Raw genomic sequence first — 19,785 nt, forward strand, 5'->3', positions numbered from 1 at the left:
CGCTCACTTCGACAAAAGAAATTAAGATAAAAAAAGTGAGTGTTGTTGTCTCCATTGGCAACACTTTGATGCCAAAACATGAGTGTTTTTGGCCTTGTTTCATGTAATCTTTGGTTATTGGTTGTTGCAAACTCTGTGTGTAGAGTTTGGTTGTACAGACTTTTATTTGAGTCTTCAAGTTTGTATATACTTTGCTTTGGTGTAAGCAAGTTGCTTTGTTAATGAAGTTTTAGCTCTCCAAAAGTGATCAGTGGATCAATCATGTAATGGTACATGGTCTTGTTGTGTAAGAGCAGTAATGAATGAAGGTGTTTTCGTTTATAAAGTCTTGCCTCTTTATTTACGATGTAAAGCTAGTTCATGGGGAGATGCTACAAGTAGCATACTTAGCCTAACGTATGCAATAGCAAGACAAGTTGAAAGCTAATAAGAAAAGTATAGGACAAGGGTCCTAGTTGATGTAGAAGTGATGTTGCTGTTTGGAGATTGTGAAATGGCACGACGGCATATGGGCGGCGACAGTGCAAGCAATACAGCAAGTTAGAAATCATTTCATAAGCAAGCATGGGTTGGGTAGAACTCATGGCCTTAGAGAAAGACACACACTTTCCAGGCAAAAACCAATGCAGTTCAAAGAAGTATTTGGAGTCATATTGGCTTTGAAGGCATGGCGTATGGACAACTAACGGGTTAGCTAATGATGTGTCCAAAAGATAGCCAGTCACAGTTTTGTAAATGGGCTGTGCAACTCAATAGTTTTGCCGTATGGAAGTTGAGCAAAGAAAACTCACCAATTTAGTACGGGTATGCAAGATGGCATAAGTATAGAGTTAATACTTGGTGACCACATTCATAGAAATGAGTTCTTGAATGAGGTTTGCATAATCAGAGTTTGGCGAGGCATGGAGTATTGAATGCGGGTGTTTTATGCAAAGAGAACCCATATTTACTTTGTGACGTGCTTAATGAGGATCACGGAGAACAACAGTTCAAAGGCGGGCTGCCAGCAAAATTGATTGAAAACAAGGCCAAGTCGTTTATAAGTCCTTATCATGTTGAGTATGATAGAAAAGGTAAAGTCGGGGGGGGGGGGGTGAAAGACTATGGCAATGATCATTGTGATCAGTAGGAGAAGAATCATTCAGTGCGTACACTTAGGCATAAATGATTCAAGGCGAAATTCAGGCTAAAGGGAATTGGTTAAGAAGAATTTCAGGTTGGCATTTGGGTATTGAGGCGTAATTTGAGTAGCAGCGTAAACGTAGTGCACGACGCCGAGAAGTGGCTCAAATATATGAGATCAATGGCAAAGCAGTAAAGCTAAGTGATGCGAATGCAATCAGAGGGGACCATTTACAAGGGTTTAGTCAAAAGAAGTTGTCGATTTTCAGAGAATGTTCTGAAAAGCAAATGAAGCAAAGTTAAGACAAGTATGGAGTTCATACTGGGTCGCGTTCAACGAGGACATTGAACGGATTAGGTGGGGGAGGTCTATGACCGGTCCTGCAAGTGAGCATAATGATTGTGCATCACAGAGTTGCAGGCCAAATCAGTACCCAGCTGTAATGGCGCAATGCAAAGCTATAATAGCGCAACGCAAGCCATAATAGCGGTATACTGTATAGACCGTCAAGCACTAAGATAGTGGCACCCTGCGGGGCCAGTGAAGCGCAAGAGTGGTGCTACACTGTAAAGGCATTTGGCTAAGGAATGAAGCTTAATGGCCGACACAATAAGGCTTCATTAAGGGAAAGGCAAGACGAAGCCAAAGTTGCAAGATGCAACATGCGAGTTGGCATGTTGGCAAGTGGCATGTTGGCATGTCCATGGATTTGAGTTAGCCCAAACTCAAGGACGATGCAAGCAAGTGGAATAGACCAAGGATTAGTCTATGCATGAGTTCTAGGCAGGGACAAAGCTTGGACAAGTGCAAATAAGTTAGTAATGCAAGAGTGGCATTACTATTGTCATGCAAGTTGGCGAAGTGAAGCATATGGCACCATGAGTAACTAGAGTGAGCTTAAGGAGCTGGCCTCGATGAATGAAGCTTAAGGATTGTCCGTGCATGAGTTTAAAGTGTTAAGCATGCAGGGCCAAGAGGGCTGAGCGTTGGAGCAAGACAGAATCCAGTATGGCACAACAAGTGGTGCAATACGGCTCAAGTGACGGTTGCAAGTTAGTTACGAGCTTCACAAGCATGCCAATGATGCGTGATGAAGAGGAGCGGTTATAAAGGAGTTTATAAGCGTGGGAGAAGATTTCTAACCGCTAGAGAACAGGTGTTGGATGATTGGCACGAGATAGAAAAGAAGTGGCCAGTTAGCACAGTTAGTGGTGGTTATGGAACTGCTCCATGGGACAGATGGCTGTCTCCAGTGAGTACAACGGTTGTGCACGGTTTGGCTAAGTAAAGATGATGTACAAATAGTCCTAAGGAGGGGAAAATTCGGCAGGCTTGCAAAGGTAGCATATGTGAGAGTGTAGTTTGCATATGAGAGTGATATACTCAAAATATGAGAGTTTTTGTAAGACTAAGGCTTGGTTCAAGGTGAACAAGTCTGTGTAAGTCCCTAAGTGAGCAAGTTTTGTATTTCTTCCCTTTGATGCAATAAAATGAAGTGATTGTGTCATGTTCTAAGTATTCTTGGTTGGCTGATTGTTGTTAGCAAAGTACGGCAAAGATTGAATGCATTATGGGGTGTACTTGATGAGTTTAGAGAAGTGAAAGAAGGCTGTAAAGACTTCCGATGTTTACCTAAAGAGTTGGTTGTTTGCATAGGTGCAAACTTATAAGGCTGAAGTGCAGGTGGGATTTGTTCACAAAATCACTGTGCTGTCGGGTTACACTTTCGCGAAAATATCTGGAATGTTTGAAGGTGTGACACTCGGCCAGTTTGCCAGGCCAGCTGGCATGACAAATGGAAGGTTTAGCCATTTGCCATAGAAACCGGACTTATAGACTCTGAACTTTTAAAGAACCATATTCATACTTCCTTTCTATTCCAATTTAGTGAACATAAGAATGAAATTGTATTTCGAAAAAAAAATAGTTCTATTTTGTCCACCCAAACACACTAGTATCTCTATGCTTTCTCTTATAACGCGTTCGGTTTGGGAGCCAAGGAATTTTATTCCAAGGAAAGGGGCCAATTCCCCTGCCGAACTGCAGCAAATCAGCTGAAAATGGAAAGTAATCTGATTCTGGGAATCCAACTCCTGGAAATGGCTCAAAGCTGTTCCGTTCCAGTTTATTTGGTCGGGAGCACAGCAACAAATCAGCTCACCTCCACGTTTTTTTTTCCTTGGACGGCTGCTCACCTCCACTTAAGAGTCAAGAGTTAAAGTACACCGCGAAAAAACCAACATGAAATATCGCCACACGTAGGCATAAAATTCCAAAATATTCACGATCCTGACTTCGAACCTCACAAATACCAAATTGTAATCCCGCCAACGGATCACAAATCCTCTAGATTTCCTCCGCATTTTCTCTCCTTCCTAAAATCTTCATTCACCTCTCTTTTTTTTCCCTCTTTCTCATGATGGAGTATGATATTCAAAATCAAAATCACTCATTTTGATTTGATTTCAAATGGAATTCTCAAAATTCAATCCAAAGTTATCCAGATTAACGTTTTGTGGTAGTTAAATTCTACAACTTTAAATGATTTTGCGGTCTTCTTCTCCGTTTAATTTCCCCACCAAAGTTGGAACTGGAATCGGAATAGACAGTAAGTTGTTTCTTGGTATTCTTCTTTCACACAGTAATCAACATCAACATCATAGAAAAAGAAGAAGAAGAAGATTGGAGTGTATAGGTTGTTGTATGCTCCCACCCAATACTGGTGGTGGGAACCCTAATTTTGATTCTGATAGGCAGAGTGTTGTGAAATCTCTAGGGTTTTCAGATGAATTAGATGATGAATATAGAGAAATTGAAGCTGAGAATTCGATACAGGTACCATCGAATTTCACTAGTTTTCAACAAGATCCATTAGTAGCTAAGCTAAGAACACAATTAGGAGTAATTCATCCAATTCCATCTCCTCCTCCAATAAACCGTAATATCGCAGGTCTTTTTGTGTTTTTTTTCTTAGTAGGAGTTGTTTTTGATAAAGTATGGACATCTAGAAAGAAAATTGAGTTGAAAAGAGAGAAACCAGCTACTTGGCCTCAAGTGCCTACTAGTTTTTCATTGTTTCTTGAAAAGGATTTGCAGAGAAAAGAATCGGTGGAATGGGTTAATATGGTTTTGGGGAAGTTGTGGAAAGTCTATAGAGTTGGTCTTGAGAATTGGTTAATTGGATTGCTTCAGCCTGTTATTGATAATCTTAAGAAGCCGGATTATGTTGAAAGAGTTGAAATTAAGCAGTTTTCGTTAGGGGAAGAGCCTCTTTCTGTCAGAAATGTCGAGCGCAGGACTTCTCGTCGGGCTAATGATTTGCAGTAAGTTTCTGTATACATTGCTATCTTGAATTTATAGCATGCTTTAATGGTTCTTTATGTTGCAAATGTAAGACAATAAGCAAAGTTGGAGGTTGCGTGTACAATCTGGTGTTAACTGTGCTTTGCTGTAAAATGTCGTATTACACCGTGAAGGATAGGAAAAGGCTGCAAGGGCTTTTATCCTCCCTTGGAGAGAAAACATAATTACATTTCCATGTAGTCAAGTTCTTGGGAAACTGAATATTTTTCATTATAATGAACTATTACATCTTGTTCTTATAGTTTCTGTTACTTTTTTTAAGGTACCAAATTGGACTCCGTTATACTGGTGGTGCACGTATGTTGTTGATGCTCACACTTAAATTTGGGTTCATTCCAATTAAAGTACCAGTTGGTATTAGAGATTTTGACATTGACGGAGAGTTATGGGTGAAGTTGCGCTTAATACCAACAGAACCTTGGGTGGGAGCTGTCTCATGGGCTTTTGTTTCGCTTCCGAAAATAAATTTCCGGCTATCACCATTCCGTTTGTTCAATGTGATGGGTATGTCTTTGAACTTGGTATTTCAGATTCCGACAAGTCTAACATCTGGAAAGATTTCTTAATTTAGTGTCTTAAGATTTAGAAATCACTTCTTCATCCTTTATCTATATTGTTCTTTCTAATATGCATCGGAAATGTGCCTTTTGAATCACTTCTCCTTCACGTCCATGTGAATCAAAACATGTTAAGTTCCTGTATCACTATTATGAATAGAAACTGATATAAGCTCGTTTCCTGTGCATGAATTCGGACTTACTACCAGCCATTCCTGTTCTCTCAATGTAAGTACACTATTCGTATAACTGTAATTATAATTTCTTGCTTATTAGATGTTGGCGATTGTAGTGCGTAGGTTAAACTATACATACAGCCCATTCCTAATTAATGATGGGCGTAATTTTAGCAAATCATCTTTGTGGCACCTAATCATGTTCAACTCATATGAAGGGCAAAGCTACAGCCTAAATCGCCACCACCTCCATGCCCATACCCCACCCTGTTTACTTAAGAAACAGATGGGTGTACTATGGAATAATGAATCTATAAGCTATTCAGCACACAAACAAGACTATCTTCTCCTTCAGAACTAAAGGCGACATGATCCGCTATTAAATTTTATTTTGCTTTTCTGGTTTGGACAAGGTGAATGGTAATAAGAGATGCTTTTAGATGCTTAGCTTGTTTCTTCTGTTACTTAATTTAGTAAGTAATTTCACTTGGTTTCACCTATATAGGTTCTTGACGAAACTTCTCACTGAGGATCTGCCTCGGCTCTTTGTACGTCCAAGAAAAAGTGTTCTAGATTTCCAGAAGATAACAGCAGTTGGTCCTATTTCAAATGATATTATTCAGGATTCAAAAAAGGATTTTGTTGGAGAACTATCAGTGACTCTAGTAGATGCTCGGAAGCTTCCTTACTTTTTCTCTGGTAACTAATCTCATCCATTAACAATCAAGTATCTTGGAATGCAGTGTGTTTTTCGTTTATATCCTCGATTACTTCAGTGTGTTATTAACCATTTTCTTGTCATCAATAATTCATGGAGCCACAGACTTCTTTTGGTCTATTATATCAACTATAAAATATAAATGCATAAAGTGCAAGTTGGTAGATTCTGGAGATTTATATAAACTTTGCAGAATGGACGTGATGGGACTCTATTATAATACCCTAACTGTTAAAGTTTATGTTTCTCTTAAATTTTTATACGATGAATTTTTTTGGTCAGGGAAAACGGATCCATTTGTGGTTCTAAGCTTAGGTGATCAAGTAATGCGCAGTAAAAAGAACAGTCAAACCACAGTTATTGGGCGACCTGGTGAACCAATATGGAATCAGGTGAAATATCGCATTGTTTTCTCTAACTTTATCTTCTCAGTTCAATGGTTCTGTACGGACTTGCTGATTTGGAAATGGTCGGCATTGAAGTATGTTAGATATCAGAACTCTACGGACTTGCTTCTGTACGGACTTGCTTACGAGTGTTAGTGAGTAACCAGATGTTTTTGCTCGTGGTCAGGATTTTGATATGCTTGTTGCCAACCCAAGGAAGCAAAAATTACAGATCCAGGTCAAAGATAGTCTTGGATTCACAGATTTGACCGTTGGTACTGGGGAGGTAAAGTTTTCTCCATCTTGCAGATGCTTATAATACAAACTTAATTATTTTTAAAAATATGTGAGGAAGCATTGTAGATATTTTTAGTCGAAATACTATGTTACTCTCTTCCAATCTCCCAAGGGATTTTCAAAAAATTTGCAGTGAGAGAGCTCTTTGAATTTGGAAATTCTCATGGTTCTTGAACTGAATGTACACTTCAGAAAATAGAGTTTCCTTCTTCTTTTGCTGTACTGTTGCCTAAGACTGCCTTATCTTCCTTCTCTGGATACAATTTCACTCGAGTGGAATGTAATTTTGTGTTCCAGGTTGAGCTGGGATCTCTTCAGGACACCGTCCCAACAGACAAGATTGTAGCCCTAAAGGGAGGTTGGGATCTATTTAGGAAGGGTTCTGCTGGAGAAATATTACTCCGGTTAACATACAAAGCCTATGTTGAGGATGAAGAAGATGATAGAACCAAGGAAGAATCTGTAGATCCCGATGTTTCTGATGACGAGATGTTGGATTCTGACGAAGCTGATACAACACCAGAACTGCCTCAAGGAACCTCAGATGCAACAGAGAAAGAATCTTTCATGGATGTACTTGCAGCTTTGATCGTAAGTGAGGAATTTCTTGGGATAGTGGCATCTGAAACAGGAAATTCAAAAACTACTGAAGATGTCACGAAATCGGCATCATCTCGAGCACAAACACCTGATCGTCTTGCAGATAGCGTACCCCCTGGTCTAGGAACTGGTGTCGTTAGTCCTGAAGGTAATTTGGGTTGCATTTATTGTTCTACCAGATGTCCTCTCACAGCTTCTTACTTGGTTAACCCCTCTCATTTTTGCACGGTGTACACCTTCCTTGGGAATTGGAATGGTCGTATAGATGATCCAAGGGCTGATCTCTTTGAAGTTGCTATACGCAGCAAGTTGCTCATTCCCACAGATATCAGCCTTTCTGATTATCTCCATGTGTCTCCTGCTAACTCGTTTGAGGATGAGTTGGGTCGAAATCTATTGTCCAAATAGTTTTTAGAGCTATTATATGTAATTTGCCTCTTTCTTTTCAACTTTGTGCATCCTACTTGTGCAGATTCAGCATTGTTTTGGTTTGCGGTGATAACAAGTGTCGCTGTGCTGATAGCGTTCAATGTGGGTGGTTCAAGTTTCTTCAATCCTTGATTATGTACAGACTGGACCTGTGAAGAGATCCAGCGTTCCATTACTCTTTAAATCAAGTAATTTTGGAAACTTCACTATTTCCATTTGTACTGCCATTGGTACAGTATCTCATAATTTTTTGCTTTGTTTATCTCCTCTACTGAGTTTCTTTTCCAGAAGCTTGATTAACAAATGATTTTTTTTTTCTGGAAATGGGGTGAGCCGCGGCACTATTTTTGGTGCAAACCGTTCTCAACTTAAAAATATAGGATCCACACCTACCTTAACACCATTAACCGACAATGGATGTATGTCCAAGATTCACACCCTTATGCTGAGAAGCTACAACTAAAGTTGCTTACTCCAGTAGCTTTAATAAATTGAATTCCTGGAAGGCTAAAAATTTAATAAAGTTACTACTTCAGGGTTTTGCTTATCTTATTTCAATTTCCAGTAGATTAATATCTTAATTGTTCTGTTCACTTTCCTATTTGTTGAACTTCTGGTAGACTGGACGCCTTTTGGAAGCATCCTATAACCGAAAAAGGGAGTTACATGAGTGTCCAAACTGTTGATTGTTCTTATTCCGGGAAGATCGCCTGAAATATGAGGAACCCCAAACAGATTCCGACTCTCATAAGCTTCCCTGTTGCAAAATCAAAATCAGTTACTCTTTTACCATCTCCTTCAATCCAGAATGTCCATGTTTTTCGCCCAATGAGCAACTTTTAGCAAAGTCAGAGCCTCTGCCTCTTCAGGGCTGGTTGCAGATAAGGTCCAAACTCCAACTTTAATATTTGTACCTGTCTCAGACCTTAGCATTAGTCTGTAACCTGCAATAGAGTTGAAATCTTTCCATGAGGCATTAAAGTTCAGTTTAACTTGGTGCATATTAGGGGCCTGGGGCAAAAGTGGATGTGGATTCAAAATAAGCTTTCCCCCTATCAAAAAGAACCCTAATTTGATCCCAAAATGTTCAGATTATTAATTTGATCCCAAAATGCTTAGATTGTTAATTTGATCGCAAGTGGGAAGTGCTAAAATGGAAGAAAAATATCATATCCAGGTTCGAATACGTGGCTGGTTTACTTATCAATACTAGTAAGACTAGATTGATACCGATTGCTAATGTTCCTGAGTTAGATATATAATTGGTCGTTAGCTTTGGTTGTGCAGTTGATAACTTGTCGAGATCCTCTCATATAACGTTGTCTTACTTGAGTATATGTCCGCCCAAACGTCCTATAATTATGTTTTCCAGCTATAACTCTATCCCTAGCTTTTTGTCTTTTCATGAGATCAAATGCACGATCTTAACATTCTATAGTAGTTTCAGGAAACAATTAGTAGGACTAATAATGGGAATGACCTGTAAATTACAATTGAAGCTGATATATATAATAGGTTTGTTTGCATCATACAATCTGGGCTCTCCTCCCTCCCGTACAACCTTGCACGGATGGCTTAAGGAAGTTCTCATGACATTCACAAGAGCGATAAATCTACACTCCAAAAAAAAACAAAAAAAAAAATCATACGCGAGAGTCTATTATCAATCCACCCAATAACGATTAAAAGTCAAATAACCTAGACCGGGTCAGCTTTCCCTCTAATAAAAGTAGCTTTTCCCCTATTAATTATCCTATTTTTCCATCTGATCTGAACTTAATTCTATAAACCCATTTGCAGCCTAAAATGTTCATATGGGGTTCAGGATCCACTAATTCCGATGTATCATTATTTTTCAAGGTTGTATTCTCTTCTTTCATAGAAACTTGTCACTTAGGATCCTTAATAGCTGTTTTGAAACTTTTTGGCTCAGTGGGAGTATTCAATAAAGAAGCAAATGCAGTATGAACATGATGTTTAATACAATAATGCATTACATGATCAGGGAAAGTCTTAGGTTTTGAAATACCTTTCTGAGACCTTGTAACAATAGAAGTAGAAGTAACAGACTCAGAGGACTGAGGTAAAGCAACAACATTTGTAGGATCTGAAATAGAATCAGTAGAAACAGATGAAGGAAAATAAAATTCAGATTCAGAAAACATGACATGTTTAGAAATAAAAGTTCTTTTAGTAAGAGGATTATAACATTTGTAACCTTTGTGAAAAGAACATAGCTAATGAAAACACATTTAACTGACTTTGGAGAGAGTTTATCAACTCTAGAATGTCCTAAGAAATGATAGCATACACAACCAAAAATTCTTAATTGAGAATAATTTGGAGATACATTGTAAAGAATTTCAAAAGGAGATTTGTTATTAAGAATGGGAGTTGGAGTTATATTAGTGAGATAGGTAACAGTAAAAAAAGCATCATACCAAAAATCTTTTGGACAAGAAGCATTAAAAAGAAGAGTATTTCCCATTTCAATAATGTGTCTGCGCATTCTTTCTGCCAGACCATTCTACTCTGGTGTATTTGGATAGATATCCTGGTTTGAACACCACAAGAGTCTAAGAAAACTTTAAAAGCACCTTTGTAACTTACTAGCACCATCAGTTTTGAAAGAAAAGATTTTGCTATGAAAAAAAAATTCAGTTAAAGTTTTAAAATACTGAAAACATCTCAGAGCATCTGTTTTGAGTTGCATTGGATAAATCCAATGAAATCTACTAAAATCATCAACAAACAGAATATAATATCTATGTCCTGCTAAGGAAGTAACAGGAGCAGGACCCCGCTCATCATAATGAATAAGTTCAAGTGGAGAAGATGCATGTGAAGAAGAAAGTTGAAAAGGTAACCTTTTGCTTTTAGCAAGTTGACAAGGGTGACACAAATCTTTTGAAATAGAAGAAGAAAGATTAATATTATGATGATTATTAAGGTGTTGTAAAATTTTAGGAGAGGGATGACCTAACCTATCATGCCATATATTAGGAGAAGCAATAATAGAAGAAAAAGCAGAATGCAGAAAAACAGAGGAAATAGGATATAAGTTTTTAATCATTTTCCCTTGAGCAAGTAATGCATTTGTTTTCAAACATCTTATCTCAAAACCATATGGATCAAAAGTGATAGAGCAAACATTATCTCTGGTAAATCTGGCAACAGATAATAGATTATTGTAGTTGCATCTTTTCTGATGACTACATCCAAGTGAAATGGAAGACTAAAAACTACTAAAACATACAAGATTCAACTATGAACAAGATGTAAAGAGCATGAAATGTAAAGATTGACACAAGCATATAACGTGGTTCGGCCCTAAAGACCTACGTCCACGGGAAAGAATATGTTTTCTTATTGATTATAAGATTTTATCCTTGAAAGAGTTACAAATCTATTCTAGATTTCTCACTTTCTCTCCATCTAAATATCTCTCAGGAATTCTCTGTAGAAAGACCATCTAAGATTACATAAGTTGTCCATCTCCTTCTACATGGACTGGTATTTATAGGCGGAACAAACTCGTGGTGGCTTGGACGTCCGAGTTTGGTGAGCTGTCTTCCATCATCCTGGCTGCCTCGGACTGGCTCTACACTATCCCTCGTGATGGCTCGTTTGGTTCTCCCTCCGAGTGGTCTCGCTCTTCCTCGCCTCGTGCTGCTCTTATATGGAGAACCTCGTGCTCTATCACCTCTGGGTCGTAGTGTAGATCGTCTGAGTCTTCCATCACGATGCAGGTCTCCCCACATCTTGTTCTTATCCTTCATTAAATGCGGTCTTGCTTTTTAGACTTGACCGTCTGAGCATATTAGACCTTTCCTTACACGCGTCGTTCATGCGACGCTTGTGCAGTTGCCTCGATTCATACAAACCCTCCTTTTTAGAGGATGATTCGGTGCTCTCATCTCATCATCTTATCATGTATTCATCCCTTAAGATGTTGACACGTGGTCGTCGGGTATTTTACCCACACATTTTGTTCCTTTTCTTTGCAACTTGACGAGGGCATGTCGGGGAGAAAACTATGTAACCGTCCCACCTTTTTTGCCACGTCCGCAGTTTTAGTGCGCTTTTACCCACTGGGCTTGAGGCGCCGGTTGGTGATCCTTTGGTTTCTTATAAAATCTTTTGGGAGGAGAGAATGTCGCCTTGGTAAATTTGGTGAATGATCGTGTCTTTCACGAGCTGCATTAATTGGATTTCAGTTAACCCTTAATGCTTTGCGATATAATCGTTAAGCTTTTGCTCCTTCATTTTGGTTCATCTGTGAACGATGGTTAGGATTGGTGGTATTTTACCGTCAATCTCACCAGGACTGTACAACTTAGTAAGCCTGACATGCTTGGACTCCTTCAAGGGTGATTTTTCCAAGGTGACTTGGTCTTTCAAATTTTGTTTTCTCCTTTTTATTTATCTTGTTCCTTGGTGGAGTGTTGTTTTCTCCTTTGCTCATAGTGTGTAGAGGGGAATTTCCCCTGCGCGCCTAGCTTCTCATCGTAGTCGTCATCGTGGATTTTAATTTATACCAGATGTGCGCTTTAATTATTGACACCATTGTGAAATACTCTTTAGGTCAATTTGTTTATTAACCTCTTTTATCAAGTGTATGTCCTCCGTTTCTGCTGGGACATCGTAAGTCCAGCTTCGTGGTGGTCCACCATTTGTTTGCTGCGAGTTTATGAGTTCCACATCTTTTGTTGTGATGTGCTCATTGCATAGAAATTCTCCATCGTTGACGGGTCTTCTTAAGGATTCTCCTTTCTCATAAAAATGTGGTAATGAATTTAATCATCACTCGTCGTTGTGGGGTGACAACCCTCTTCCTTTGTTGCTCCATTTTTTGGCACTAATGTTGATGAAGGAACTGTGTAGGGGAATACGATTTGCTCTTTTGTAATATGCATACTTGCCCCTACTCTCATATTCAGTTCCGAGGCATAGGTGGTGCCCCATAGGGGTTAGCCTAACATGAGCATGTGAGAATAGAGTTGCGAAATGCGTATTTTGTATCGCGAAACAATTCTCCAAAGACCGGTGTAGACCCAATAAGAACCCTAATGGGCTTGCTCCACCGAGTTAGATATGAACGGTTTTTTGGGGACCAGCCATTTTTTTGGGGGACCATTGTTTTATTTTGGGTAAGACATTAGAAGTAAATCTAGGTCACCCCTTATCTAAATATTTATATTAATACCAAAATTACCCATTTCAATTAAGTTGGTGTAATGATTAGTTGTATCATTAGGTTAACATAATTAGTGATTAGTGCAAGATTAAATCAAAAAAAAATTAAACTAAACTAAATGATTAGTACAAGATTAAATCAAGATTAAATTAAAAAAATTGAACAAAGGTTGGGTTGGGAAATATTTTTTGCGACGTGACCGAACCTTAGTTCGGTTGGGAAATGTTTTTCGCGACGTAACCGAACTATGGTTCGGTTGGGAAATATTTTGCGAAATAACAGAACTAAGGTTCGGTTGGGAAATGTTTTTGGCAACTAACTGAACTATTATGATCGGTTGGGAAATGTTTTTTGCTACTAACCGAACTATTAGGGTTCGGTTGGGAAATATTTTTTACGACTTTACCGAACCCTTAGTTCGGTTAGGAAATATTTTTTGCAACAGAAACTGACTGTTATTATGTTGGGAAATATCTTTGCGAACGGAACTAAGGTTCGGTTGGGAAATGTTTTTGCAACTAATCGAACTATTAGGATTCGGTTGGAAAATGTTTTTTGCTACTAACCGAACTATTAGGGTTCGGTTGGGAAATGTATTTTGCGACAATTGTTGGGATTTTTTTTTTGCGAAATAGCCAAACTGTTCTTCATGTTCATCATTTCCATTAGGTTCGGTTAGTTCGACAAAAATTTTCACATAATTCCTAACCGAACTTCTCTCTGCAACTTCCATTTTCAACTTATTTGATGGTTAATACTCATTTTTCAATCGAACGAGGAACGTCAAGGAAAGAGAGAAGAAGAAAAGAACAATTTTTTTTTCCAAAACTAAAAAATTTCGATTCCCCACTGTTTTTGTTTTTGATTTTGGTTAATAGATTCATTTAGATTAGATATCTATGATTAGATTTATATAGTTATTAGGTTAATTTTAATTTAAATTAAAGTAAAGGACAAATATGTGTTTATCCAACTTTAGGACACCCCTTATAAATATAGGGAGGTTGGCCTAATAAGACCATGGTCCAAAAAAAAAAACCATGATCCCAAAAAATGGTTCTTAGATATAGTTCACTAACGATATCGTCGTATTCAACCACTTTTGGGTATTCATACTCCTCGAAAATTCTCTTCCCAGGTGATGAAGAAGGAGTCGAATAAAGAGATCTGCTTTGTAGCGAACAACAACATGTTCTTTCTCCAGAATCAAAATTAGAAGATGAGATCGATGAAGAAAGGTACCTTCTTGAAGTTTGTTTTTGCAAGTAGGGTTGCTAACTCTCTTCAAACATTGCCTGCTTTCGATATGAGTATACCCTCCACCCTCTAAACTTACGTATACTTCAAATGTGTCCTTTCCCTTGTTGTTCACTGTATTTTCCCGGCCTACCGTAAATCATCTATCTTATAAATTGACTGTTTTGACTATGGGACCACAAAATTCTAAATAGAGGGCAGAGAGATAACACCGGATACTAGGTGGCACCATCCAAGCCCTTGATTTCATCATCTTTGATCCCCATTGTGAAGGGGGCGGTGGGCATATAGCACTTTCTTGGATATTTGCAAAGCTTGGATGGAACACCCAAACAAAAGTCTTACCATTAAAAATTATTATGATAGAAATTTGGTTTATCTGGAAGGAAAGATGTGACGGAGTGTTTGAAAATAAACATAAAACTTGTTCTCAATTAGCTCAAGGAATACAGAGGCACTTACGCTACCGGAACAACAATGAGTTCACTAGTTAGATTAAATGCAAAGAAACCCATAGGATATCTTGGAGATTACCTAACAACTCGCAATGCAAAATTAATTATGATGCAGCTTGGTTTTCTCTTACCAGTCCAGCAGGTTATGCCATTATTTTGTGCAATGATACAGGAATCTTTGAGCAAGGCCAGGCAGGACCATTCACCGCAACATCTCCAGAAGAGGCTGAGGCAATAAGACTTTTTCACAAAGCAAAATGGGCAAGAGCTAAGACTTATCAAACTTCAACATAAAAGGCGACTACAAAAATCTCTTTGACCATCTGAATGGGAACGATAACATCAAACTATTATGGACGAAGTAAAATATGAGATTAGTTTTTGTTTTGACTTTTTAGGTTTTTTCTTTATTCCAAGAACTGCCAACAATTCAGCTGACCTTCTTGCTATAAGGAAGCTAGAACTTTTCAAACCACTTATATAGTTGGATAAACCAACCTCCTTTTTGTATCATTTATTTTCCAAAAGGATTTCCTTGTACAATTTCTCATATGATGATTTCAGTAAATTCTCAACTGATATTTAACAACCATCTTAAACTACCTTGTTTCAGCGATCCAGCATTATTAGATTCTAATTCTTAGAATAGTATCAGCCATATCAATATAACTTTATCAACATTCCACTTCTTACTCTCTGAGCCGATTAGCTCAGACAAGTGTTAAAGAGTTTTGTTTTGTACCACAGTAAGAAATTAAACTGTTTTCAGTACCTAGTTCCTTACAAGAAAAAAAAAACTGTGTGCCAGTGTGTGGCTCCTATTTAAGATGCATGAAAGAAGAAAACATAGCATGAGAAAAATACAATCTAACACCACAACCATTGTAATCCAAATCAGAAATTAATCAAGAGTACAACAAAATGTGTCAAGAACTATTACAGAAAGGAGTTGCTACAAACATGAGAAGCAAAATAGCAATAGAAAATACAAAACAAAGAAAACTCAGTTCTGAATTAAGATCAAACCCTAATACTAAATCCAAATTCTACAAATCATGAATAATCTCTGGCTAATCTTGTTCGGCATCGGCAGTCTCAAGATGAGCTTGTTCAGCTTCTTGCACTTCCTTCTCAGTCTTCTTTCCCTTTTTACACTTGTAGTAAACACTCATAAAAGTGCCAACAGCCCCATATTTTTTGCGGCAATCTTCATATAGTGAAGCATCAAACATTCTCCAGAAGTCCTTTTCGTTCAGTTCAGACACAGCATACTGTGGCTGAAATCCATGGTTCTCAATCATCCACTTCTCTAGACGACGTACAGCTTCAGATCCATCAAACTCTTCACCTCTCAGGACAGGCCCAGGGGCATAATAGACACCAATGTCTGTGTACATTTGTGCATACTCTGTATCTCCTTGTCGACGTTCATGCTCAAATCCAGGTTCAGGATATATCATGGTTTTTATTGGAGTCTTGAAAATTCTGTGAGGGCAGAGCCAGATTGGATATACCTGGAAAAAAAAGGTACAAACTCATGAATGATTTGCTGCCAACTCTCAAGGCTTTTGACAAATAAATACAACACCTGATAAACACTATAAAGCTCATGAGACATCATAGTTCACAAAGGCTGTTGTTCAAACATGACTAGACTAGTAAAAGTATGTTATTATAGCTGACCAGATCACATTAATAATTCAACTTTCTGATAAAATTAAATTTTAAGAGGCAGATCTGTGATGAAGCGGCTCACAGTTCATTAACCATGTCTTTAGTGTGTTTATTTATCTGAATAAGCATGCTATCTTCTCATAGTACGTATACTTTCATCAATAATATAGCTAAATCACCTAAGCAGGAAAGAAAAAAGATGAAATAAAAAATAAGGAGAGAATGGATGTGTACCTCCATCTCACGGTGAACCCATTCTAGTGCATCTCCAACCTTGTACAACGGAACAAGCATATCTTGAATTACGTGCATTTCATGGTAATAGTTTCTAATAGCCTCACCCTGAGTGGCCTTGAGAAGTGAAACTTTAGGAGGCATCAACCAACCTAAGGTCCACCTGAACCAAAACTGATCACCGAACGGGAGGATGAGCTTCCCTTCCCAGTACAAACATCTAGTATGCCTGTGATAGTAGTCCCTGGTAGGAATATACTCAACAAACTCACCCTTCTTGATAGCTGTCTGTGCATGTTGATAGAACCAGGGCTTAAACCAAAAACGCTGTCTGTTAATCTTGTTTCCTTTCTTCTTCGCTTCTTCCTTAGAGACATACCTTCCTGTCATGCAAACTGCATCAGTTGGGTTGTAAATCATGGTTTCGACGAAGTCTGGAACCTTCTCTGGGTTATCCTGATCTAAATCTCTAGGTGCAAAAGAGTCAAGGTAACCCTGTGCGAGTTCTTGTAAGTTTCCAATCACTGGCTTGTAAGTAAGCTTCATGTATTCCTTGACAGGGATGAGCTTGATCTCAGCGGCAACAAGGAGCCCAAGTGTTCCTTGAGACCATGGAATTGCATAGAAGAGGTCAGCAAACTCATTGTCTTTGGTTGCTCTGACTAGACGTCCATCTGCAAGAACAATCTCATAAGCTACAACAGTATCTGAGAAGAGCCCGTAAATGTGGGAGCTCCCTTCGATTCCGTACCCATTGATGAGACCTCCCACAGTGAGATCATCTAGCTCAGCAACCACAGCAAGGGAGAGGTTCATTGGGACAGTGACCCTAGTAATCTGACCCATGTTGACCAATGGCTCAACTCTTGCAATCATTCTCTCTTTATCAATATCCAAGACATTTCTGAATGCGGAGAGATCAACCTCAAAATGGCGGGCGCGCTTATAGTCAACATTTCGCATCCCAACAGCAATCCAAGGTTTCCTAGCTGTGCAGACAAGGCCGTCCTTTGATGGGTTCCTCTGCTTGAGGCGATTGACGACTTTTTTAACATTTTCATCATGTTCCTTCTGGCGCTGCTTGTAGGACTTCCTCTCAGACTTCACGTCACCAAGCCATGTTAGGAAGTACATGGTGCAGGAGATTGGGAGGACGACAAAGATAACAATGATCCATCGGAACTGGACGAAATAATCCACCCAGATCTTCTTCCTCTTGGGTCGAAGAGGAGCCTCAAGATCCGACATATTGGGAGAAGACGAGAACCTTTTTCTGCAATTTGAATCACAAAATCATTTAGGCTAAAATCATCGAAAACTGGAGTAATAATAGCAATCTGTTAACTAAAAGGTTTCAAACAAAGTGCTTTTAAACAAGCATCTAAACCATAATATCAAGTCCAAGGAAACGTGAGCATGAAGATAAAGCTACAAGAACACATGTTTCAAGTTAATATGTGTAACATGCCCAGACTCGCCACCAAAAAATACTGCTTTGTGCTAGTCATGAGATCCTCCCAAAACGAGCAATCAAAAGGATTATAAGAAACTTATCATTCCTAATTATCAGTACGAGCATGTTTGTAAATTGAATTCCTCCACATGACAAAATTAACCAAGATGATATTAACAGGGTATATTAGCACTAATAGATTCGAAATTCATTAGTGTAATTTACAGCTTGCCTAGTTCCCCTAGTCAAAATTTCAGAAAAAAGATAGCAGCACAGCAATGAATTACATGCTTTGAATATCAAATGGTCTGAAACAATTTATGTATTATGGAAGTATCCGATATTACGATGACATAGTAAGTACAGTTACACGGTATTTCCAATACGGAAAAACTCTCCTTGCTAAAATGATCTCAATTACCATTGATTGTGGTGATATCATCTAGTAGGCTAATCAACCAACTGGTCACACCTAGTAATTCCCATAAAGCTAGAACTACAAAGAAGTCTATCTCAACCATCTGAGAGCCAAATCTGAGATATACTACTGTAATTAACCGTAAATTGGATATCCAAACAAATATCAAATCCTGCACAGCTGCATGCAGAACAAAGAATGTGTGGTTCGGCAGGTAATGCGGACCCCAGACAGCAAGTATATTCCAGAATGTCAGTTTTCTCAAGTCTTTAGTAAACTGTAGAGAATCAATCATCACTACCAAATACACACACTCCCTCTTCTGAATTGCAAAATTTAGCAAGTATTACCTACTTCCAAAATGATATGCTGTGGGGGTACCAGTACCACCAAATCACAACAAGTAGTACAATCTTTAGCACTAAAAATAGTGTTAGATGAGCAAGTCACATTTATGTTTGACTTCAAGTATGTCTCTTTATTCTCCTACATCATCAGTATACAAACCACTACTACTACTACTAAATCATGTTTTAAGCTCAAATTTGAAAACAACAGCTGGATTTCAGCTCACATACAGCATAAAGAGCTTAAATAGTCATAGATCTAGTAATTAAAACACTTAAAAGCAAGTAAACGAAACCCTAGAAAAGGAAAATGCAGCTATAAATAAAACATAAATTGATTACCTCGATCAAATTGAGGTCTCAGTCTCCGTCTCAGAGACAAGGAAAGGAAAGGGAGAGGATGATCAGTGAAGGAAAAAGGTTCTTCTCCTCCTTACCATAAACAGAGAAAATCTACTGGAGTTTATAGTGAGAGAGTGAAAGAAAGAAATGGTAAGAGAGCGACTGAAACGAGTAATTTAAAATAATAAAAGGGAGTGGAGGACTCAAGGTGAGATCGGGGTTAGCTGGAGATCACGTTGTTGGTATCAGTGACAGACACCACATGTGACCCCCCGCATGTACGTCCCTTCCCTCCCCTTTAGATCTATCCCTACACAGAAAGACACTCTGACGTTTCAAAAACAAAAAAAAAAACATTTCAAAATGGATAAACAATTTAGACGTTTTATTTTCATCATCGAAATGCCATAAAAATCAGAGAAAAAGATAGCTACGTGAAATTAAAAGAAAGTGAAAATTCCCTTTTAAGCTACCGAATGAACGGAGTAAATTCATCTTTTCTCATCATCACTGTTCAGTAATAATGACGTTTTCTATTATGATAATTATTCTAGTGTCATTAGGAGTATTTAACTTGTGGTGGGGGCTAAAAGAAAAGAATCTTTTGGGGAATTTGATACCTGAGGTCGAATTAGGGTGTGTTTGGAAAAATGGAAAATACGGGATATACTGTTTTTAAATAAATACTAATAAAAAGATATTTGACTTTATAATATCAAAAACAGCTTTCCTTTTACTTCCAAAAGTATAAATAAATAT

General features: G+C 38.3%; 2 protein-coding genes across 2 annotated transcripts; one reads left to right on the forward strand and one right to left on the reverse strand.

The window, feature by feature from the left end:
* The first annotated feature begins 3,407 nt into the window (after nt 1-3,407).
* On the forward strand, nt 3,408-8,190 carry LOC113282590 (synaptotagmin-2-like). The gene is made up of 8 exons (XM_026531630.1): nt 3,408-4,446; nt 4,749-4,990; nt 5,253-5,271; nt 5,725-5,918; nt 6,220-6,329; nt 6,511-6,609; nt 6,918-7,368; nt 7,693-8,190. Exons 1-8 carry the CDS (start codon nt 3,665-3,667, stop codon nt 7,779-7,781), a joined length of 1,986 nt encoding a protein of 661 aa, XP_026387415.1. The 5' UTR covers nt 3,408-3,664; the 3' UTR covers nt 7,782-8,190.
* Nucleotides 8,191-15,419: 7,229 nt separating this feature from the next.
* On the reverse strand, nt 15,420-19,307 carry LOC113282591 (delta(24)-sterol reductase). Its single transcript, XM_026531631.1, has 3 exons — nt 19,027-19,307; nt 16,467-17,739; nt 15,420-16,072 (listed from the first exon to the last, which is right to left on the reverse strand). The coding sequence occupies exons 2-3, from the start codon at nt 17,712-17,714 to the stop codon at nt 15,629-15,631; spliced, it is 1,692 nt and encodes a 563-aa protein (XP_026387416.1). The 5' UTR covers nt 17,715-17,739; nt 19,027-19,307; the 3' UTR covers nt 15,420-15,628.
* Between the last annotated feature and the right edge of the window lie 478 nt (nt 19,308-19,785).

This window comes from Papaver somniferum, chromosome 5 (assembly GCF_003573695.1).
Source record: "Papaver somniferum cultivar HN1 chromosome 5, ASM357369v1, whole genome shotgun sequence".
In the NCBI taxonomy this organism is placed as follows: Eukaryota; Viridiplantae; Streptophyta; class Magnoliopsida; order Ranunculales; family Papaveraceae; genus Papaver; species Papaver somniferum.

Coding starts and splice junctions, on each gene's coding strand:
- LOC113282590 (XM_026531630.1), top strand. CDS start 3,665: ATGATTTTGCGGTCTTCTTCTCCGTTTAATTTCCCCACCAAAGTTGGA. Junction 4,447..4,748: donor CGTCGGGCTAATGATTTGCA/GTAAGTTTCTGT, acceptor ACTTTTTTTAAG/GTACCAAATTGGACTCCGTT. Junction 6,610..6,917: donor TGACCGTTGGTACTGGGGAG/GTAAAGTTTTCT, acceptor TTTGTGTTCCAG/GTTGAGCTGGGATCTCTTCA.
- LOC113282591 (XM_026531631.1), bottom strand. CDS start 17,714: ATGTCGGATCTTGAGGCTCCTCTTCGACCCAAGAGGAAGAAGATCTGG. Junction 16,073..16,466: donor GGGTTCACCGTGAGATGGAG/GTACACATCCAT, acceptor TTTTTTTTCCAG/GTATATCCAATCTGGCTCTG.